At 38.4% G+C, this 17,755-nt stretch overlaps 1 protein-coding gene across 1 annotated transcript in view; it reads right to left on the bottom strand.

Annotated features, from left to right (window-relative positions):
- The window catches only part of ATXN10 (ataxin 10), a 91,791-nt gene that overhangs the window by 71,540 nt on the left and 2,496 nt on the right, over window positions 1-17,755 (bottom strand). The window contains exons 2-3 of the mRNA XM_015870548.2: window positions 12,387-12,578; window positions 9,517-9,599 (exon numbers count right to left, since the gene is read on the bottom strand). Of these exons, the coding sequence (XP_015726034.2) occupies window positions 9,517-9,599; window positions 12,387-12,578 (275 nt within the window). The remainder of the gene's footprint in view (window positions 1-9,516; window positions 9,600-12,386; window positions 12,579-17,755) is intronic.

Below are 17,755 nucleotides of genomic sequence, written 5' to 3'. Positions count from 1 at the left end.
AAAAAAAAAAAAAGGAAATCTAGATCAGAACTTGAAAAGGTTGGATGGCTGAGGTTTCTTTTTGGAGTTGAGTGCTGGGTTTTTATTTGGTAAAGTATAAGGGGAGTGAGGAGAGTATAGCAATATTCCACAGGACTACCAAAGGACAAGTACAGTCAACTGGAGTTTACTGTATTCAGACACAGGATCCAATAACTACTGTGGAATCACAACTCAAGAAATGATGATTCAGGCCCTGCTCAGGCTTCTATTTTCAAGTTCAAAACTCCATTCTGTCCCTCTTCCCTTTTTATCAGTGAGAAAATGATGCATTTAAATAGCATCCCTTATCCTAAACTTGTCATTATTACCTGGATTTGAACTTGTTCACCCCAAACCTCATTCTACTCCAGATGTATGAAGTGAAAGAAACTAAAACACATGTAAAGCTCCATATTAATATTAGAAATCACAGGCAAGCTGTGTGCATGAACACAGATGTATCAGGCTGAAAACAATGATACTGCTATCATTGACACAAAATTAAAGTTTCTGCTGACTTACTGTTACATAGATACATTTGACTATACTTGCCACATACAGTAGTGATAAATCAGCTCCTTCAGGAGAGCAGCAGCACCACACCAATGTCTCTATAGTATGCACAAAATTTAAGATATAAATAAAGATATAGCCCAGTATACAGGACAAATTAGCCACTCAGCACCAGGAACCAAAGAGCTGCAGATGGGGCCAGTACTGCATAGACACAAACAAGAGAGAACAAAGCGTTTGAGAACTTAGCACAATTTTGACTGGTCTTAATCTAGGTTTGGTTCTTTTCCTTATGTGGACAGCTGAAAGAGGTGTAAAAACTGGCTTTCTATTTTGCAGTTTCTGAAAAAAGGTCAAAGAACAAAAGCTTGAACCAAAGCCCACCCAAGTCAGAGTCCTTTCACTGCCTTTAAAGATTTTGAACCAAACTGTGAAGACACAGACCGTTCCCATCCAGCTAAGGTGACATTAGGGCGTCATAGGAAGGGTGAAGCTTGCAGGAACATCGTCTTCACTGCAGATGTTCCAAAGACAAATGCTTCACTATAAATCTATGAAAATATTCACCATCAACCAACAGTAAGAACACAAAGTCATCCCTATACCATCAACTAGCATAGGAGCAACTCTGTACTTGATTGCTAGCATAGATTTTTCTCGGAGACATTCACAGGCACTCAAACTAGCATTCAACATAAGCTTAAAACAAACAAACAAACAAACAAACAAACAAACAACACAAAAAAAAAAAAAACAAACAAAAAAAAAACACCAAGCAAAAAAAACCCAAAACAAATGATACCAAGAGAACAAAGCGATTTCTTAAAACTTTCCTCTTTGGCGAAGTAGTGAAGTAGTAAAATGGTACGTGCTCTAATAATTAGGGGATCACAAAACTCTAAAAACACAGGATTTTTTAAAAGCTATGGAAACATGAGACTAAAATCCCAACACAAGTGCAAATAGCAGTTTACATCTACCAGACAGCATATCAACTGATTGTTAGGGCACATACTCTGCAAATTCACAAAGACCATGGACATCCCAATATTATTTTTACCAATTGGAAACACACAAAGGCCAAAAACAACACCAATAACTCAAATAAAAAACTCATGCTTATGTTTACATAAAAGTTTGATGAGTATAATATATTCGTCACACTCCCACAATTATTCCCTGAAAATACTATAAATATTATTTTGACAAAGTAATTATAGTTTTTACTTCAACAGTGGCAGCAAAGTACTGGCACCAATCCCCTACACAAAAAGCCTAGACAGATAAAGCAAAGATCACACATGGAAACTGGCAACTCTTTAGATCGGGGCTGTCCTTTATTTATATGACTAAAAAAAGTCTATTTAAGTTAGTGCCTGGTTTATTTAGTTTTGCTAAGACTAAGCAAAAGGAAACCTCAAATGAAAAAATAAAATTAAATTAAAAATGAAGATGAAGATACTTAAATTCTCCTTTCCTCTGTCTTGCTGAAGTATGCTTCCTTCATAGTGCTTGTTGGGAATTAACCTCATGGACTGTAAATCCATACGGGTATCTCTCTTTCCCCCTTCCTCACCCTTGAAAGAAAAACTAGCACATAATATGATAAGAGTCAGTATTTTTGACCCTGCATGACAAGTAAAATGGCTCAAGTTTTATAAGAGTTTACTCTCATTCCATGTAAATCAGCATACATCTGACTTGCACGACAATTTTGCAATACATTAACTCATAAAAATCACTCGAAGAAAAAAAAAAAAGACCAAAAAAACCCACAACCCAAGAAACAACACACATACATGGTTTGCTTCCTCCTCTGGAGATAAATATAGATAGCATTGATGTAGGAAGAGAAGAAGGATTAACTTTATAAAGGACAAGTCAGTTGGTTTATATTTAGTAGCCACTGTGTTACAGAATCTCCAGGACATAACTAAGAAGTTGCATCTTCTCCAGCTGTAGGTTACCTTACAATCAAAGCCATATAACCAAGTCAGCGTGAAGATGCTCACTGTTCAAACAGAAAAAGAAAAAAAAAGAAAAAAAAAAAGTCTCAGTTTATAGGCAATAAAATTTAACAATGGTTTCCCAAATGCGCTGTCAAATAAAATTTTACTGCTCTATCACACTTCCCATGTTTTAAAAATATTTATTTTTCATACGCAGAATAAAACGCAAACAGGAAATGAAATCATTCAGTGCAACGTGCTTGGAGAACTACAAAAAGCAGTGAAAAGCAGAATGCAATTTTTTAAAGACTAAAGCAAAAAGATATATATATATATATATATATATATTTCCTGAACAGGAAATAAAACAGAAGCAGAAAAGATAAGAAAGAAACTTCTTTGGTCAATACTGGCATTTGGTAAAGAATATTTAGGCTCCGTATTTGACCACTCCAGCTCTTTTTCCTGTTAAAATACTGCTGTGGTTTAACCCAGCAGCAGCACGGTACCACACAGCCATTCGCTCGCTCCCCCCCAGTGGGATGGAGAGAATTGGAAACAGAATTGGACCACGACGGCTGCCAGCAACGCGAGGTCTCGCCCCCTGCTGACCGACTCCCTGCAACCCCTGAGCAGCAGCCGCCCCCGGTTCCATCCCCGCAGTGCAGCTGCGGCCATCGCCTCGTTTAGGGGAACAAAATAACTAACTAAATACATAGTAAAAATGGATAAAAATTTAAGAGCAGTTAAGGACAAAGGAATGTCTATTTAAAAATTTAGAAAGGAAAATCAATTCAGTATTAATCAGCAGGTTTGAAAACATCACCTTCCACTGCTTTTCCATACCTTCAGAATCAATCGGTCTGTTTTCCAAAGCAGCTCCAAATTACAAATAGCTGAATGCAGATTGAGGAAAAGGTCAGATGAAAAAAAACTTTTCATATTTACCTTCATTGCAAGAGAGAACAGAACTCATAAGTTTATCTCCTCTTGCCTTTCTTGAGGAAGCAGAAATCCCTTCTATTAAATCACTTTTGTTGCCAGGAAGTTTTGCAAAGATAACTCAAGAATTAAATGCCACAACCAACCCAAAACGGCAGCAGCGAGTCAAGAGAAATTGTATTTTCCTTTTCATTAATTGAATACATATGATAGAAGATCAGGTCCAAATCAGTTAGAACACTGAAAGAACACTGACTGAAGCTGAATCCTAAAAATTATGAATGCTGAGATAGGGGGAAAAAAAATAAACACCACAAAACAAAAAAACCCAGTCAAGCAGTCCGTCCATTCCCCCCCCCCCTTCCCACAGACTTTTCAGATTCAGCACGATTCTTTATCTGAACAACACCACAGGGCTTCTCTTCTCCTCATAGCAAGAAATGTTTCTTCGCAGTTCCACATAACATGTTACATTTGGGGGTACTTCAAAACCATTTAAGCCAAGACCATACTGGGGTCTACTGGCCTTTATGGGGCTTATTTAGCTTGGAAAAGAGAAGGCTTCAAGGGGACCTCGCTGTGGCCTTCCAAGACTCGAAGGGAGCATACAAACAGGAGGGGACAGAAGTTTATGAGAGTAGATAGTGATAGGACAAGGAGGAATGGTTTTAAACTAAGACAGAGGAGATTTAGCTTAGAGATTAGGAGAAAGTTTTTCACTCAGGTGATGTTGCACTAGAACAGGTTGCCCAAGGAGGTTGTGGATCCCCCCATCCCTGTAGGCATTCAAGGCCAGGCTGGATGTGGCTCGGGGCAGCCTGGCCTCATGGTTGGCAAGCCTGAACATAGCAGGGGGTTGAAACTAAGTGATCATTGTGGTCTTTGTCTACCCAGGTTATTCTATGATTCGAGATAAAACATTCTTTATTTCCCCTAAATCCTCCTTCAGGAGAAGCAGTGTGAACAAGTGCCAGGCACTTTATAGCCATGTTGCTAAACAGCCTACCAGAAAACGCTTATGTTACTATAATCATTGCAGTATGAAAATCCTACATACAGTCACCTTTCAACACTGTCTTTAAAGAAATGTTTCACCTGCTGTTCTGAATGCACTATCTGTAGAAGCTTAACTATATCTGAAAGCTTTTCAGAAAACTGGGAAGCATAGTCAAATTCCTGTTCTCGGATCTAAGTTTATTATCTATGGCAATTTTGCTAGCATTTCTGGACATGACATTACAACGAGCAAACAGTCTGAAGCCCTGTACAGCAGCCTGCACATCTGGACACTAGTTTTGACAGAACTCTCCCACAGCACACATGCCATTGACATTTGTTGTCAATACTCTCCTATTAAGTAATTTTTATGTAGCTTCCCCCGGTTGGTTTAAAACCCATAAGAACTTTGAGGCATCAGGACAGCATAACAATAATAGTCCTGCTTCTCGGTTTAATGCCTGCTCGAATATCACCAGCAGCCTGGAGCTGAGGATCACCAGTGTAAAGCCTGGAGCACCTCCCTCAGGCACACGCAGAGCTGTACCCTTCAGTAGCTGACACAGTTGCACTAAGGTCTGCTTTAAAGTACAATCAGCTCATTCAGAGAACCTTCACAACAAATTGTCCCTCACGGAGCACTTATCGGGCATTCAGTGCCTTTTCTTCCAAGAGCACAGCAAAGTATACTGGCGGATAAATACTTTACAGCAATTATGTTGGAATTCAGAGCACATTCTTCAGCATCTGCAATATTTTGAAGCGGTGAAAGGCTTGAGGAGATCTATTTACAAACAAGATTAAAGCACCTTCTGTACAAAATGTAAAAGAAAAACGTGATCAATGAAAGGATCAGACTATTGCAGCTTGCTTGAAAACAGGCATGCCCTTGCTGTAATTTATCAAGGAGAAAAGAAACTTTCTTTGTTTTCTCCAGATTTCAGAGATGAATCCTACATCTAATTTTCACTCTGGAATCTGGAGAGGAAGGTCTATCATCCTAACAAACACCAATGTAACATTCACAGGTCTCCTAGATTTACTGGAAAGCTTTAAGATTTTCCATAGGAAAAAGGGGGTGAAAAAAAATATCCCAAAAAAACAAACTAAGACACACACTATCAAGTGCAGGAGATTTTCTAGTTGGGCTTCTGACAAGGATATTTCCTATGTCTGCTGCAATCACTAACATACTGAACTACTTCTCAGCTCTTAGGAGATCTGGGTCTGTTTTAAGTTCAGTTAAAGTTCATCCAGCAGCTTCATCTGCTCCTCTGGCAAATGCTCTTGGTCTTTGTACCCACAGCAGAAAAAAAAGGTTGTAGTGATGTGCCTATTTTATTTTATTATTACAAAAAAAAAAAAAAAAAAAAAAAAAAAAAAAGGACATGGAGAGGGTATTAATCTTATATTCTGCAGAAATTCATATTTTTATTCACTACACTGTTAGTAAAAATTTGAATAAGTTATTTGTTGTTTATTGGAAGATCATGTGGCCTCAGATTTTCCTCTGCTTGACTAGGAACTTTGCTCTCCAAAGGAAGAGGGAGAGCACATTTACAACTACGTGTGACTCACCTGATACAGATCAGTCTTGATCCTGCATGGAAAGACTACAAATCATTAAACAGTTGTTTAGCATCACGGCCCAGCAAGCTCCTGCACCTATCTAAATGTTGGCTTTTTCCAACATCTCTTAAAGGAGACCCCCTTCTCCAGATGCTACAAAATATTACTTGATCAAGAAAAATTACCACTATGTATTTTATGGAAATACAAGACAAATCAGGCCATGCAACACCGCTAAAACTAAGACTTAGGAAGCAAGAACAGAGGAAGAGTGGGAACAAACAGCTATTTGAAAGCAACACCGTATCTCAAAGGCCTAAATATGTTCTTTTAGCATATGTATTAAAAGAAAAAAAAAAATCGTTAAAGGGATGGCTGGCTTGCAGGTGGGGTTGAACTATCTTTACGTGCCATATGTAGGAATTAACTAGCTATTTTTAATCTCTCTAGAGCCTCAGAGAGCTATTCCTGGACAGACATACTAACTCACCTCCAGATTTTCTGGTCCACTGCCTTAGTTGTGTAACGTACTCAAAAGTACAGCTCTTTCCACAGCTCATTGGAATTTATCTTTTTATTGAAGAGGAACAATGAGAAATGCTGAAAATTTGCAGTAGAGTTGTTTTAGTAAAGGTAATAAACTGAGGCCCAGGATAAGCCTCCTAACAGCTATTTATAAGAAGTTGCTTCTTGCAGAGAAAATGCAAAAAAAAAAATCCTTTTTTTTTTTTTTAATCACACAACTTTCTTATTTGCTCCTATAACTAATAAATCATAAATCATTTGAAGAGTACCTCTTCTCCCCCTTGAAAACCATCACACTGAGTACAGTGCTGGCCCAGGTATATATACTTTATTTCATTTTTTTTAATATCCATTATGAATTGCATGTACACTGAACTTTCCTACAAAACTTACCACATCATTCTGAAACTTAACAGCCACCAACAGATTTAAGACTGAAAACAAATCACAGACCAGATTAAAAGATTTTTTCAGATTGAACCAAAATTTTCAGGTTTTCTTCTTCATGAGTACAATAAAATTGGAAATTCATTTTTTTTTTAATCCTACAAAGATATGGTTCAGGAAAACCTTAACAAAGGCATGAACTGAAACACTACATAGTGTTTCTCTCCCTGCAATACAGTGTTACCTTTTTATCTGTGTATTATATGTAGTCTATGGCTATAGAAGCAACATGAAGATATTTAAAATACCCATAGGACATTAAAAAAAAAAAAACCACACATTTAAGTATAATCATCAGATTTAAGCGCCAATTTAAAGGAGGAAGCAGGACATACCTAAACAACTTATAAGGGCTGCTCTGAAAGTAATTCCTCATATTTTACTACATAAGCCCAGTATATCAGAGCTGGATGATGGTAGTGTGACAGTAGAAGTTGAACTTTCCCACCAGGATCCCCTTCTGTTTTGTTGCTGTGTGATGAATTGCAGCAGAGGGGCAATCTGACAAGGAAGTATGTATGAAGCAAAAATGTATCACTGAATCCTTCCATGCAGAGAAAATGGCACCTGCTGACATTCATTAATGCTTGCTGAACATTCACAGATATCAAACAGTGTACGCGAGCACAGTGGTGGGTGATACTTTTCAGCAGTAGCAACAACAGTGGGTCACCCCTGCTAGCGCAGATTTTTATGAGTACAGCCTGCAGAGCTAATGGTGCCAATTACATTGAAAAAACACAGTTTTATAGTTGACAATTGGCTCTATTGAACAGTGCTTGTGTGCCCTCCGCATCTGTTGTAGTTTTCATAGAAACTAATAGGAGGCATTACTTTTGGAGCTACTTAAGTATTATCTGCTAGAGAACAAAATAAATATGATACTCTTTTCTTTATGACTTCATTTGCTACATCAACTACAAGGAGGAGAACCATGAAGCAGAAATGCAATTAACAAATAACACAAAATTTCATGGGTTTCTTTTGTTTCAACAGGGCTTTCTAAATTCAGTTTAGGAATTTACCACACTTTCTGAAAATGCAGCTAATAATCCACTACTGATATTAATCCTCTAAATTCTGAAGCATGATCTACGGAAAGAGACTGTGCTCTAAGCACTAGCTTGATTTTCACTTGCAACAAAGTTCACTTGGCAAGGAACTTTACGGAGAAGGTGCACTGGTGGACAGTAGATGGGCCATGAATCAGCAATGTGGCCTTGTGGCTAAAAAGGCCAGCTGCATCCTGTGATGGGTGGTGACCTTCCAGCTCTAATCTGCCCTGGTGACTCCACACTTAGAATATCATATCCAGCTCTGGGCTCTTAATTTAAAAAATGACAAGGATATCCTAGAAAGAGTCCATCACAAGGCCACAAAAATGATTAGGGGTCTGGAACATCTCCTGTGCAAGGAAAGGCTAAGAAACCTGGGACTGATCGGCCTGGAGAAGGCTGAAAGAGGATAAGTGCTTATAGATATCTAAAACTTGGGAATCAAGTGGATGGGGGTGGACACTTTTCAGTGGTGTGAAGCAACAGAGCAAGAGACAAAGGGCAGAAACACCGGAAGCTCCTCGCTAACATTAGGAAGAACATCAGTAATCTTTTTCTGGGAGAATTCCATCAGTGGATGAAGAAGTGATGCATTCGCTTTCACAAATGTTACAGAAAAGCAGCAACAGGAACCCAGCAAAAACCTTTTTCAAGTAAAAGAACTGAAAAGAAATAAAAGCAGCAAGAGAAACAAAATGTTCCCTGTTCCCTGCAACCACAGACAATAAAGAGTGGGGTCCACTGCCCTGTATCAAGTTCCACACACACACACAGAATGTGAAGAAAATTACTGAAAATGCCTTAATTTTTGGTTAGAAGGAATTTGGTAGAAATGAGTCGTAATAACTGTCATTAAGCAGGAAGGATACTTCAGACAGATTTTCTCTTCATTATATGAAAGAGTGGAAAAGAAAAAACAACTTCATTAACAAAGGACGCGTGAACAGTACTCAAATCAGTAATCGGTTCCTGGCAACTTTCACCCCAACCAACCAGCAAAAACAATAAATGAAAAAAATTAAAAGCCAACCAAAAAAAAAAATCAAAAAAAATCTCACAGACAAATTTTATTAGAATCATCTACATTATTTCAACTGCAATCAAAATAATGGGAACATTCATCCATCTCAGTATGTTCACAGATCAAATAAAGAGACAGCAAAACAGCATAACATATTTTGAACGGGGGGGGGGGGGGCGGCAGTGGAAAGAGAAAGGGGGATTTTTTTCTAAGAAGCCTAACAGAAGGCCCACAGTTCTTAACTTTTTAATCAACTTCTGAAATACCAACTAAGCAGAATTTCCTTTGCCCTTCTATCCCACCATCCATAATGTTATGTAAGAAAGAAAGGAGAACAAATTAGCATTTTACAATTCCAGAAACAAAGTCTGTGTACAGAAAAAAAAAAGTATTGATAAGGTGGCATCATACCGCCACATGACTTCCCACATAAAAAATACAGCACAGACAATACGTTTAACAAAATCCACGTCCTTACCAATCAGTAATGGCTCTTCTTTGACCTGCATCCCATCAAGCAATTTGATCAAATGGACAGATGTAGCGATGAGACCCAAGTTCCTATTATGCAATTGGGGGAAAAAAAATATTTTGTATGAAACACTCCCAAATAAAGCAAAAACCCTTTTCACTTCAGTTAATGGAAAGCCTTCAACATTTTCAGAAAGCCTGAAATAAAAAGTTGTTTCTTCTACTGTGTCTGACTAACACTAACCATAGTAATGCTGTTAGAAGGAAAAGGAACAGGTGTATATTCTGTTTCAGACTTCAACAGTTTGATGTTCAACATCTTAGGTATTTCTGTACCCTTCCCCATTTCTTAACACTTTGTTATGCCTTGCAAATGATAAGCAGACAATGGAAAAAAAGTAACTAGAAAGGAATGAGTTCACATTGTCATAGTAGCAACTTCCAAGAAAACCCACATAACATACATTTACTGGTTGCTTGCTGGTCCCACAATGCAATCTAATTCATGTATTATCTCTCACTAAGACATATTCTAATATTAACTCCCACAAATTATTATTAGAATTAATATAGAATTGGAATTATTAGGGAAGGTTTTCAAAATATTCTTTGCAGGAAGCAAAGACAACAAAGCAGACATTAATTCCTGTTCTAACAATATGTCAGGGTGACAGTAAATATGTACTAATTCACAGTCTACCAAAAGCAAAGTTGGCATCAAAAGCGCCAAAATAACTATATAGCCAAAAATCAGCAATCTTGAAGGCAGACAATATATATGTCAGGATATGAAGAATGCAACAGGGGTTAAAAACCAAAACCAAACCAAAACCCAGTAAGTCAAAGAACACATTATAAACAGATAAAGTTTCAGCTTTTAACTCACTTGTATACTTTAGTAGTTCAACTGTTTGAGAAGAGATCAGCTAAGATAGTGTGGCTGAAACCTCATAATAACACTGATATTAAATCTCCACAACCAAGCACAAGTTACTGCAAAAATATCACGTCATTACAGACGAATGTTGATTATTTCTCTTCTGCAGGGGGTTTATTAGACATTACCTTCCTGATTATGTTTTAACACAAAAAAGATACATTTATAAATAGACAATACATATATCAAATTTGCTAAAACACTTCCCATTTGTTCAGACCCCGAAAATCCTCATTGCATACAAAACAGAGAAGCTGGAAAGAGCAACATTTTGAATTCCCTAGTAGCTTCAAAGTTATTAAACAACCCATGTGTTTACAATCATTGCATTCTTTCCTATAAAGGATCAGTTTTGATTCTGGTAAAAAAAAAAAAAAAAAAAAAATTGTAGTTTTTTAATATCTGAACATTTAACACTTCAAAAACATCGAAGACTCATAACTTTTCTTCTCACAGCTTTTTATCATTCAAGATATTTAATTCCTAATTAAGTTGTACATTTGTAACTGATTAGAAATCAACACAAACATACAACCAGTATAAAAATGCTCAAAACACCAATTAGAGGGCATAAAACGTTATATTGCTACAAAGCACATTGCACTGTCAGAGTGACCCACAACATCATTTACTGCTATAAACACTGCCAGAACTTTCCAGCCAGACAGGGATTCTCCACCTCCTACAGTCTACAGGGAACTACAATTATTATAACTCTGCATAGAAAGCTGAATGCTAATAACTCTATAAGACTATAACTATACCAAGGGTAAGCATACAGCATGAGCATAGAGTGTGCCAAGCACATTTTTACCAAGAAGCAGGTTTAATACCTGAATTCCATTAGAAAGAAAATATCAGACCTATTACTAGGTAATAAGCAACATGCCGCCAAGAAGGTCAATTATACCAACTCCCAGCCATGCAATTCTGTTCTCTCTCTTTTGTTAAACTGAACAACTAAGAAGCTACAAGAAGTTACAAATAAGGAAACCTACAGTGGTTGAACAATCCCTCAGAAAAAAATAAGTAAATTATCTTTCAGATCAGTTTCTTGGCCCACAACATAATAACAACTGCTAGCAACATCAATACAAAAAACATTTAGGATCCCGAATTTAGGTTTAACTTTTTCTAAAACTAATGGTTTCTGCAAAAAGCCCTGCAACTTTTGTGCTATTAACAAAAATCCCACCCCAGCACAGGAGTTGAACTTTGTCCCATGCTCTATTTTATTTAGTTCAATAAAGTTTGAGAAGTCCCAAGAAACCGAATTTCAAGATTGTATTACAATTATTGAAGAATTAACAACTTTGAAACAGGTCTGGATTTCAGTTAGCGGTTCTTGTTTGCCTTGGCTGGATCTGGAGTTACTTTTGAACAGCAGGTAGACTACCAGATTCTCAGTTACGACTGCTAGCTATATCCCAGGCATCACTTAAATGTCATAACAGATGCAGGTTAAAAGGAGAGCCTGAATAACTTAATGAGCCTGATTCAATGTATATATCAGAGTTGAAATACACTAAATATATCTATATACTATATTCTCCCAAGACTGCTAAGTAGATCTATATGTACGTTAGAGGGAAAAAAAAGTATTGATCTTGTAACCATTAAGGCTGTTTACTTATTGATGACATTATCCAAAAAAAATAAAAAATAAAATGAAGTCTAGTTCCACAGTCAAACTTACAAAAGGCTTGTATCATTTTCATATCAACCCACGCTAAGAACACAAACTACAGTTTTCTTCTGTCACAAACTCTGACCTACAAACAGGTCAGCTATTATTGCTACTTGCATACATCAATTCAAGTGACTGAATCAAAAAGGAAATACCAGTTAACACAGCAGTGTAAAGTAAGAATCTCTATATAAAGCCACACAAACATCAGACAATTATAATGTAATATGAGTTAAAATGATCAAAACTGTACCTCATGATATGTTGATTCTTGGCACACTGAACACAGGCATTCCTCAGACACCTGAAACATTCTGCTATGAGCATCAGACAGGTGTCTAAACCCAGCAGTTCAGAGGAATCTTTACAGGCCTGTTCAATTTCATTTGAGGCTCTCATCAGGATTTCCAGGAGGTCCCGGAACAGACTTTCTTCTGCCATTTCTCTGAAATAAATGTGTCAAATCACAAAAAAAAAAAAAAAAAAAAGCTCAATTAATAAGAAAGCTCATATCCGGTCATCTATATTTATTTTTACCCCTAAGATATTACTGCAACAATATGTAACTGTCCTTAGTATGCAAGATCCCTGAAGCAGAAAGTGCAAGATGTGTGCATACAATCAATCTTTTCAGGACAAGACCTGTGAGGGAGTTAAGTACTGCCTTGGTATTCCTTACAGCTTTCCAACACTACCTCGGAATATTTAAATAAATAAATAAGCTACTAAATACATACCAATACATGTGTTAGGCCCCAACCAACATGGCCTTGAACACCTCTAGTGATAGGGCATCCACAGCTTGTCTAGGTAATGTGTTCCAGTGACTCAATACTTCAAAGCAGAGCTTCCTCCTTGCATCCTAAGTTTCTTCTTTTTTAGTCTAAAGCCATTCTCCTTTGTCCTGTACTATCACTGTCCATTTGCATAAAAAGTCAGCCCCCCTCCTGTTCATAAGCTCCCTATACATACTAAAGGGCTACAGTAAGGTCCCCCTTCTCCAGACCAAACATGCTCAGCTCCCTCAGCCTGTTTTCAAAAGAGAGATGTGCCAACCCTCTGCTCATCTTCCTGGCTCTCCTTTAGACCCACTCCAAAAACTCCACGTCTTTATGGATTCTGGGGCTCCACCACATAGTACAAGAGCAGAGAAGGACAATAATCTCTCATATTCTGCTGTCACCCATCTTTTGATGCAGCCCAGCAGACCGTTGGCCTTCCAAAGCTACAAGAGCACCCTGCTGGCTCACATCAAGCTTTTCATCCACCAGAACCTTCAAGTCCTTCCCTGCAGAGCTGCTCTCAATGAATTCTTCTTCCAGTCTGTACTTCTGTTTGGGATTGCCCTGACTCAAGTGCGGCACCTTGTATTAGGTCTGGTTGAATCTAATGAGGCCCACTTTTCCAGCCTTCCCAGGTCTCTTTGAATGGCATCCCTTCCTTCTCTTTTTATCAACTGCACAGCTCTGCTTAGTGTTATCAGCAAACCAGGAGAGGGAGCTTGTCTAATTCACTAAGTTATGAATAAAGATGTTGAAGAGCACTGGTTCCAAGCCAGCTCCTCAGGAACATCACCCATCATCAGCCTCCACAGCTTCCACTGCCTTTTTATCCCTCAGTTTAACCAGCAGGTCCTTGCTCATCCATGCCAGTTTCCTGCCTCCTCTGCTTGACTTCTTACACTGAGGGATGAAGGGTTCTTGTACTCTCAGAAAGGTATCCTTAAACAAGTGCCAGCCATTCCTTTGCCCTGGGATAGTTTCCCATGGGATCTCATCCAGTAATTCCTTACACAGCCATAACTTCACTTCTCTGAAGTTCTGACCTCACTTAAACACCAAGCCCATATTCCCTGAGTTCAAAAACTCAACTGTAGTATGGACACTACAGCCCAGCCCACCACCTGTCTTAAGCTCATCGTAGAACTTATCTGCATTGGTGAGCACAGGGTCTAGAAACTCTTCACTTCTAGCTGGGATGTCCAATAACTGGACCAAGAAGTTATCCTCAACATAATCCTGGACTGCTTGCAGCCTGCAGCGTTGCATCCAAAGTAGACATTCAGTGGCTAAAATCTCCCATAGGGATGAAAGCCTGTGAGCACAAAATTGTAGCTAAAGCAAGAAGGCCTTGTCAACAGGCCTTCCTTGATCAGGCAGCCTGTTTTAGACTCCCAACCATGAAATGCCCTTTACTGGTCTGGTCCCTAGTTTTAATCCACAAGCTCTCAGCCTGTTCATGGCTGTTTCTCAGAGGCAGCTCTTCGCAAACTATCAGTTTTTTAACATAGAAGACAACTCTCCTGTGACTCTTTCCTTGCCTATCTCTACTAAAAAGCTTGTAGGCCTAGGTGTTCCAGATCTGCAGTTCATCCCACCATGCTCTTCTAATAGCTGTCAGGTCACAGTTTTCTAATTGCACTCTGGTTTCCAACTCCTCCTACTTACTTCTCACACTGCACGCATTGGTGTAGAGGTACTTCAGCTGGACTGCCCTTCAAAGAGCCCTTCCTAAATCCTTGAGAGAAAACTCCAGTTTTTTCCCCTGCAGTTTCCTTAAATGACAGCATTCCCTGTCCCTTCTCTATCACTCATAAGAACATCCCCTTTCCCCCATCAAATCTAGTTTAAAGCTCTGTTAATCAGCCCAGTCAGCTTGCTGCCCAGAATATTCATGCCTAATGTGGTCAGTTGTGTCCCACCTGATGTCAACACACCACAGTATCTCAAAGATGCCTCTGGGATCATGGAACCCAAAGCTTTGAGTGTAGCACCAGCCCCACAGCCAATCACTCACCTGATCCTCTCCCTTCTCAGGTCCCAGTCTTCAAGTGGGAGGATAGAGAATGCTACCTTGAACATCTTTTCAAAGGATATAAAGATCCTTTTAAGTATTTTGTAGTCTCTTTACTGCAGCCTTATATGGACAAACTGATATAGCTAAAATGAGCAGCAGTCCTTCGGCTCTACCATACCCAGTATCATCTTGATACCATGAATGGTGGCCCCCAGTAGGCAGCAAACCTCTCTAGAGAGTTTGTGTGGGTGGCAAACAAGTGCCTCAATGCCCCTAAGTGCAGAGTCCCCAGTTGCTAACACCCTTTGCCTTTTTCCAGTAGCACTGGTTCTAACACACATCCTTGGTTAGACCAAATTTTTGTGGCTGCCTCTTCCTGAGTCCTGACTGCCTGCTACCCACACCCTCTCCTCCTTCCAGCCCCAGAGCCCTCTATCTGTTGCTTTGGGGCACTTTGGGGGCAATGGGGAAACACTTCTACTGCTCCAAGCAGAGACAAGGGCCCAGACTCCTTCTTTTGTGTTACTGTGGTCTGTCTCTTCAAGACTTCCTTGCTCAGCTTCTTCCCCTTGCGTGGACACAACATTTCCTAAGTGCAGCTATTCACACACTCTCCCCTGATTCTACGTTCAAGATGAAGGCAACCCATTGATAACTCATTTTGATACACCATGCTACAGAAAGAAGCCACAACAGATAGTGTTTATTGAACATTCCTGTACAATACCATAAACTTATTCATGCATTACTTCTGACTAGAGTAAAGGAAGGGGAAATGCAGATGCAACTTCCCTGAAGCTTAAGCGGAATTGTAACATGCTTAAGGTCAAACATGTAGGTTCTAAGTTATTAGATGTAAGATTAAGAAATCAGTCTTGAGAAAGTAAGATATAATGGTAATACTGTGTTCACACATAACACTCTAAAGAACATTAAAAGTTCTTGGTTAAACAAGATGATATAGCATTACAAGAGCTACCTCAAATATCTAAAAGATATGCACAATAGGGCTACCCATACTTTACCAAAAGTGATCACACTTCCATAAATCAATCCATGTACATAAACCCAGATAAACTTATAAAACATCAGATCACAGATCTTTAGGAAATACATGTTTTATGCTGATACCTCACAGCAGATCAAGACCAATACACTATCACAATCTCCAGATACTTAATAAACACTAAAGAAAACTACAATATACTATCAGTAAGAATTATCAATAGGGGAAGAAAAAAAAAACCTACATTTTTCAGAGGAATAAAATGAAGGGAAATAAAGTGACACAAGGAAGAACAAATGCAAACCTGGTCCTTGCTCAAAGAAAATAGTAGAGCTTACCTGAAAGCAGGCCTGGAATTTGGTTTTAAAATAAAAGACATTCACAGGACTCAAGCCTTCCACCTGCAATAAGTGCTGCAGCTCCTGCCATTTCAACACAAATACGCATGCCAAAGATAAATTAAGTGGTTAACACGCCACTGTGCACGTGGTGAACCTACACAGACACAAGCTACGTTCTGGCAAAGGATAACGCACTGGGCCCTGTCTTCTCTATTGAGAAGACATGTTTTCTCTGTAAAGACGTCACATAGAGCCTGAAAACACCAACATTATTCTATCAGAGGAAAACTCCATCTGATTCTATGATCGCAGTTTGCTTTACATATGTCTATGCCATGTGTTGGTAGCACTTCAAATGGTCCTCTCCAGGGTCAACTTCAAAATGAAGAAATCAGCAGTCAGTGCAAGACATGCACTACTTTACAACACTGAATTATTTTAATGCATAAAACAGATTAACAAAAAAGTAAAGCAAAAAAAGCTACAAGTATTTCTGCGCATGCTCTAGCAACTCTACTGCTGAAAGAACACCTTAAAGTTGTTCTGATTCTGGAGAAGTTTCTACACTACTTTTGTTAGAGTTATGCAGTGGAACGTTAGTTTGAAGCAGATACTGGATCACAAAGGTATCAAGTAAAAACTTCTCTTAAGTTCAGAGAGAAAAATACCATTCAATTAGTATAGAATCATAGAATTACCCAGGTTGGAAAAGACCTTGAAGATCATCAAGTACAACTGCAGCCTAACCAGCACCCTAACTCTAACAACCCTCTGCTAAATCATATCCCTGAGTATAGTAAGAGCTCAGATGTTCCAATAAAAACAAAGATTAAATTTTTGCCTCACAAGATAGTAAAGGTGAAACACACAAGGAATTGCCTGTCTTCACTGTAAACACAGAAGTAGATGTGGATTTCCACATATTAGCAAGGAGAGAGAGCCCTCCAAGTTTCTCTCTCATACATTATGAAAGAAATCAAGCCAGATGTTTCTATGTAGAAGTCAAATCTCTTCCTACAACAGAAATGAAAAGCTTATGTGAACACACAAAAGTTCTCCTGAACAAAGAAGTCATGATTTAAAGATTGTTCAGTAAAGCGGATAATAATTACAGAAAATTTAAATATGATTCTTGCACTTAAACTTTTACAGATTGTTGCAATTTGAGTGCATGCTACAAATACATTTTAATTAAAATCATCTCTCTGAACATAAAACTCAATTTTCAAACTAGTGCGGAGAGCAGGAAATGTTTAGCTAGCATTAAAGAATGAGTTAAGATTGATTTCAGGTAACTAAAGGTAGCAATCCTTACCACCATTGTTTTTTGCTTGTTTTAAGTGGTCCTCTTTCCAGATCTTTCTTGTCAAAGATTTTCATGAAGATATGAACAGTGGCTACAAATATTTTAAAAACGTTTTTGAAAAGGAAAATATTTCCCTTCCATAACCTTTTCCTCATCTTTAAGTATTATTCTGT

The sequence above is a fragment of the Coturnix japonica genome, chromosome 1 (assembly GCF_001577835.2).
Source record: "Coturnix japonica isolate 7356 chromosome 1, Coturnix japonica 2.1, whole genome shotgun sequence".
NCBI lineage: Eukaryota > Metazoa > Chordata > Aves > Galliformes > Phasianidae > Coturnix > Coturnix japonica.
Note: the sequence above shows the minus strand (reverse complement) of the source record. Positions and strands in the feature narration are given on the sequence as shown.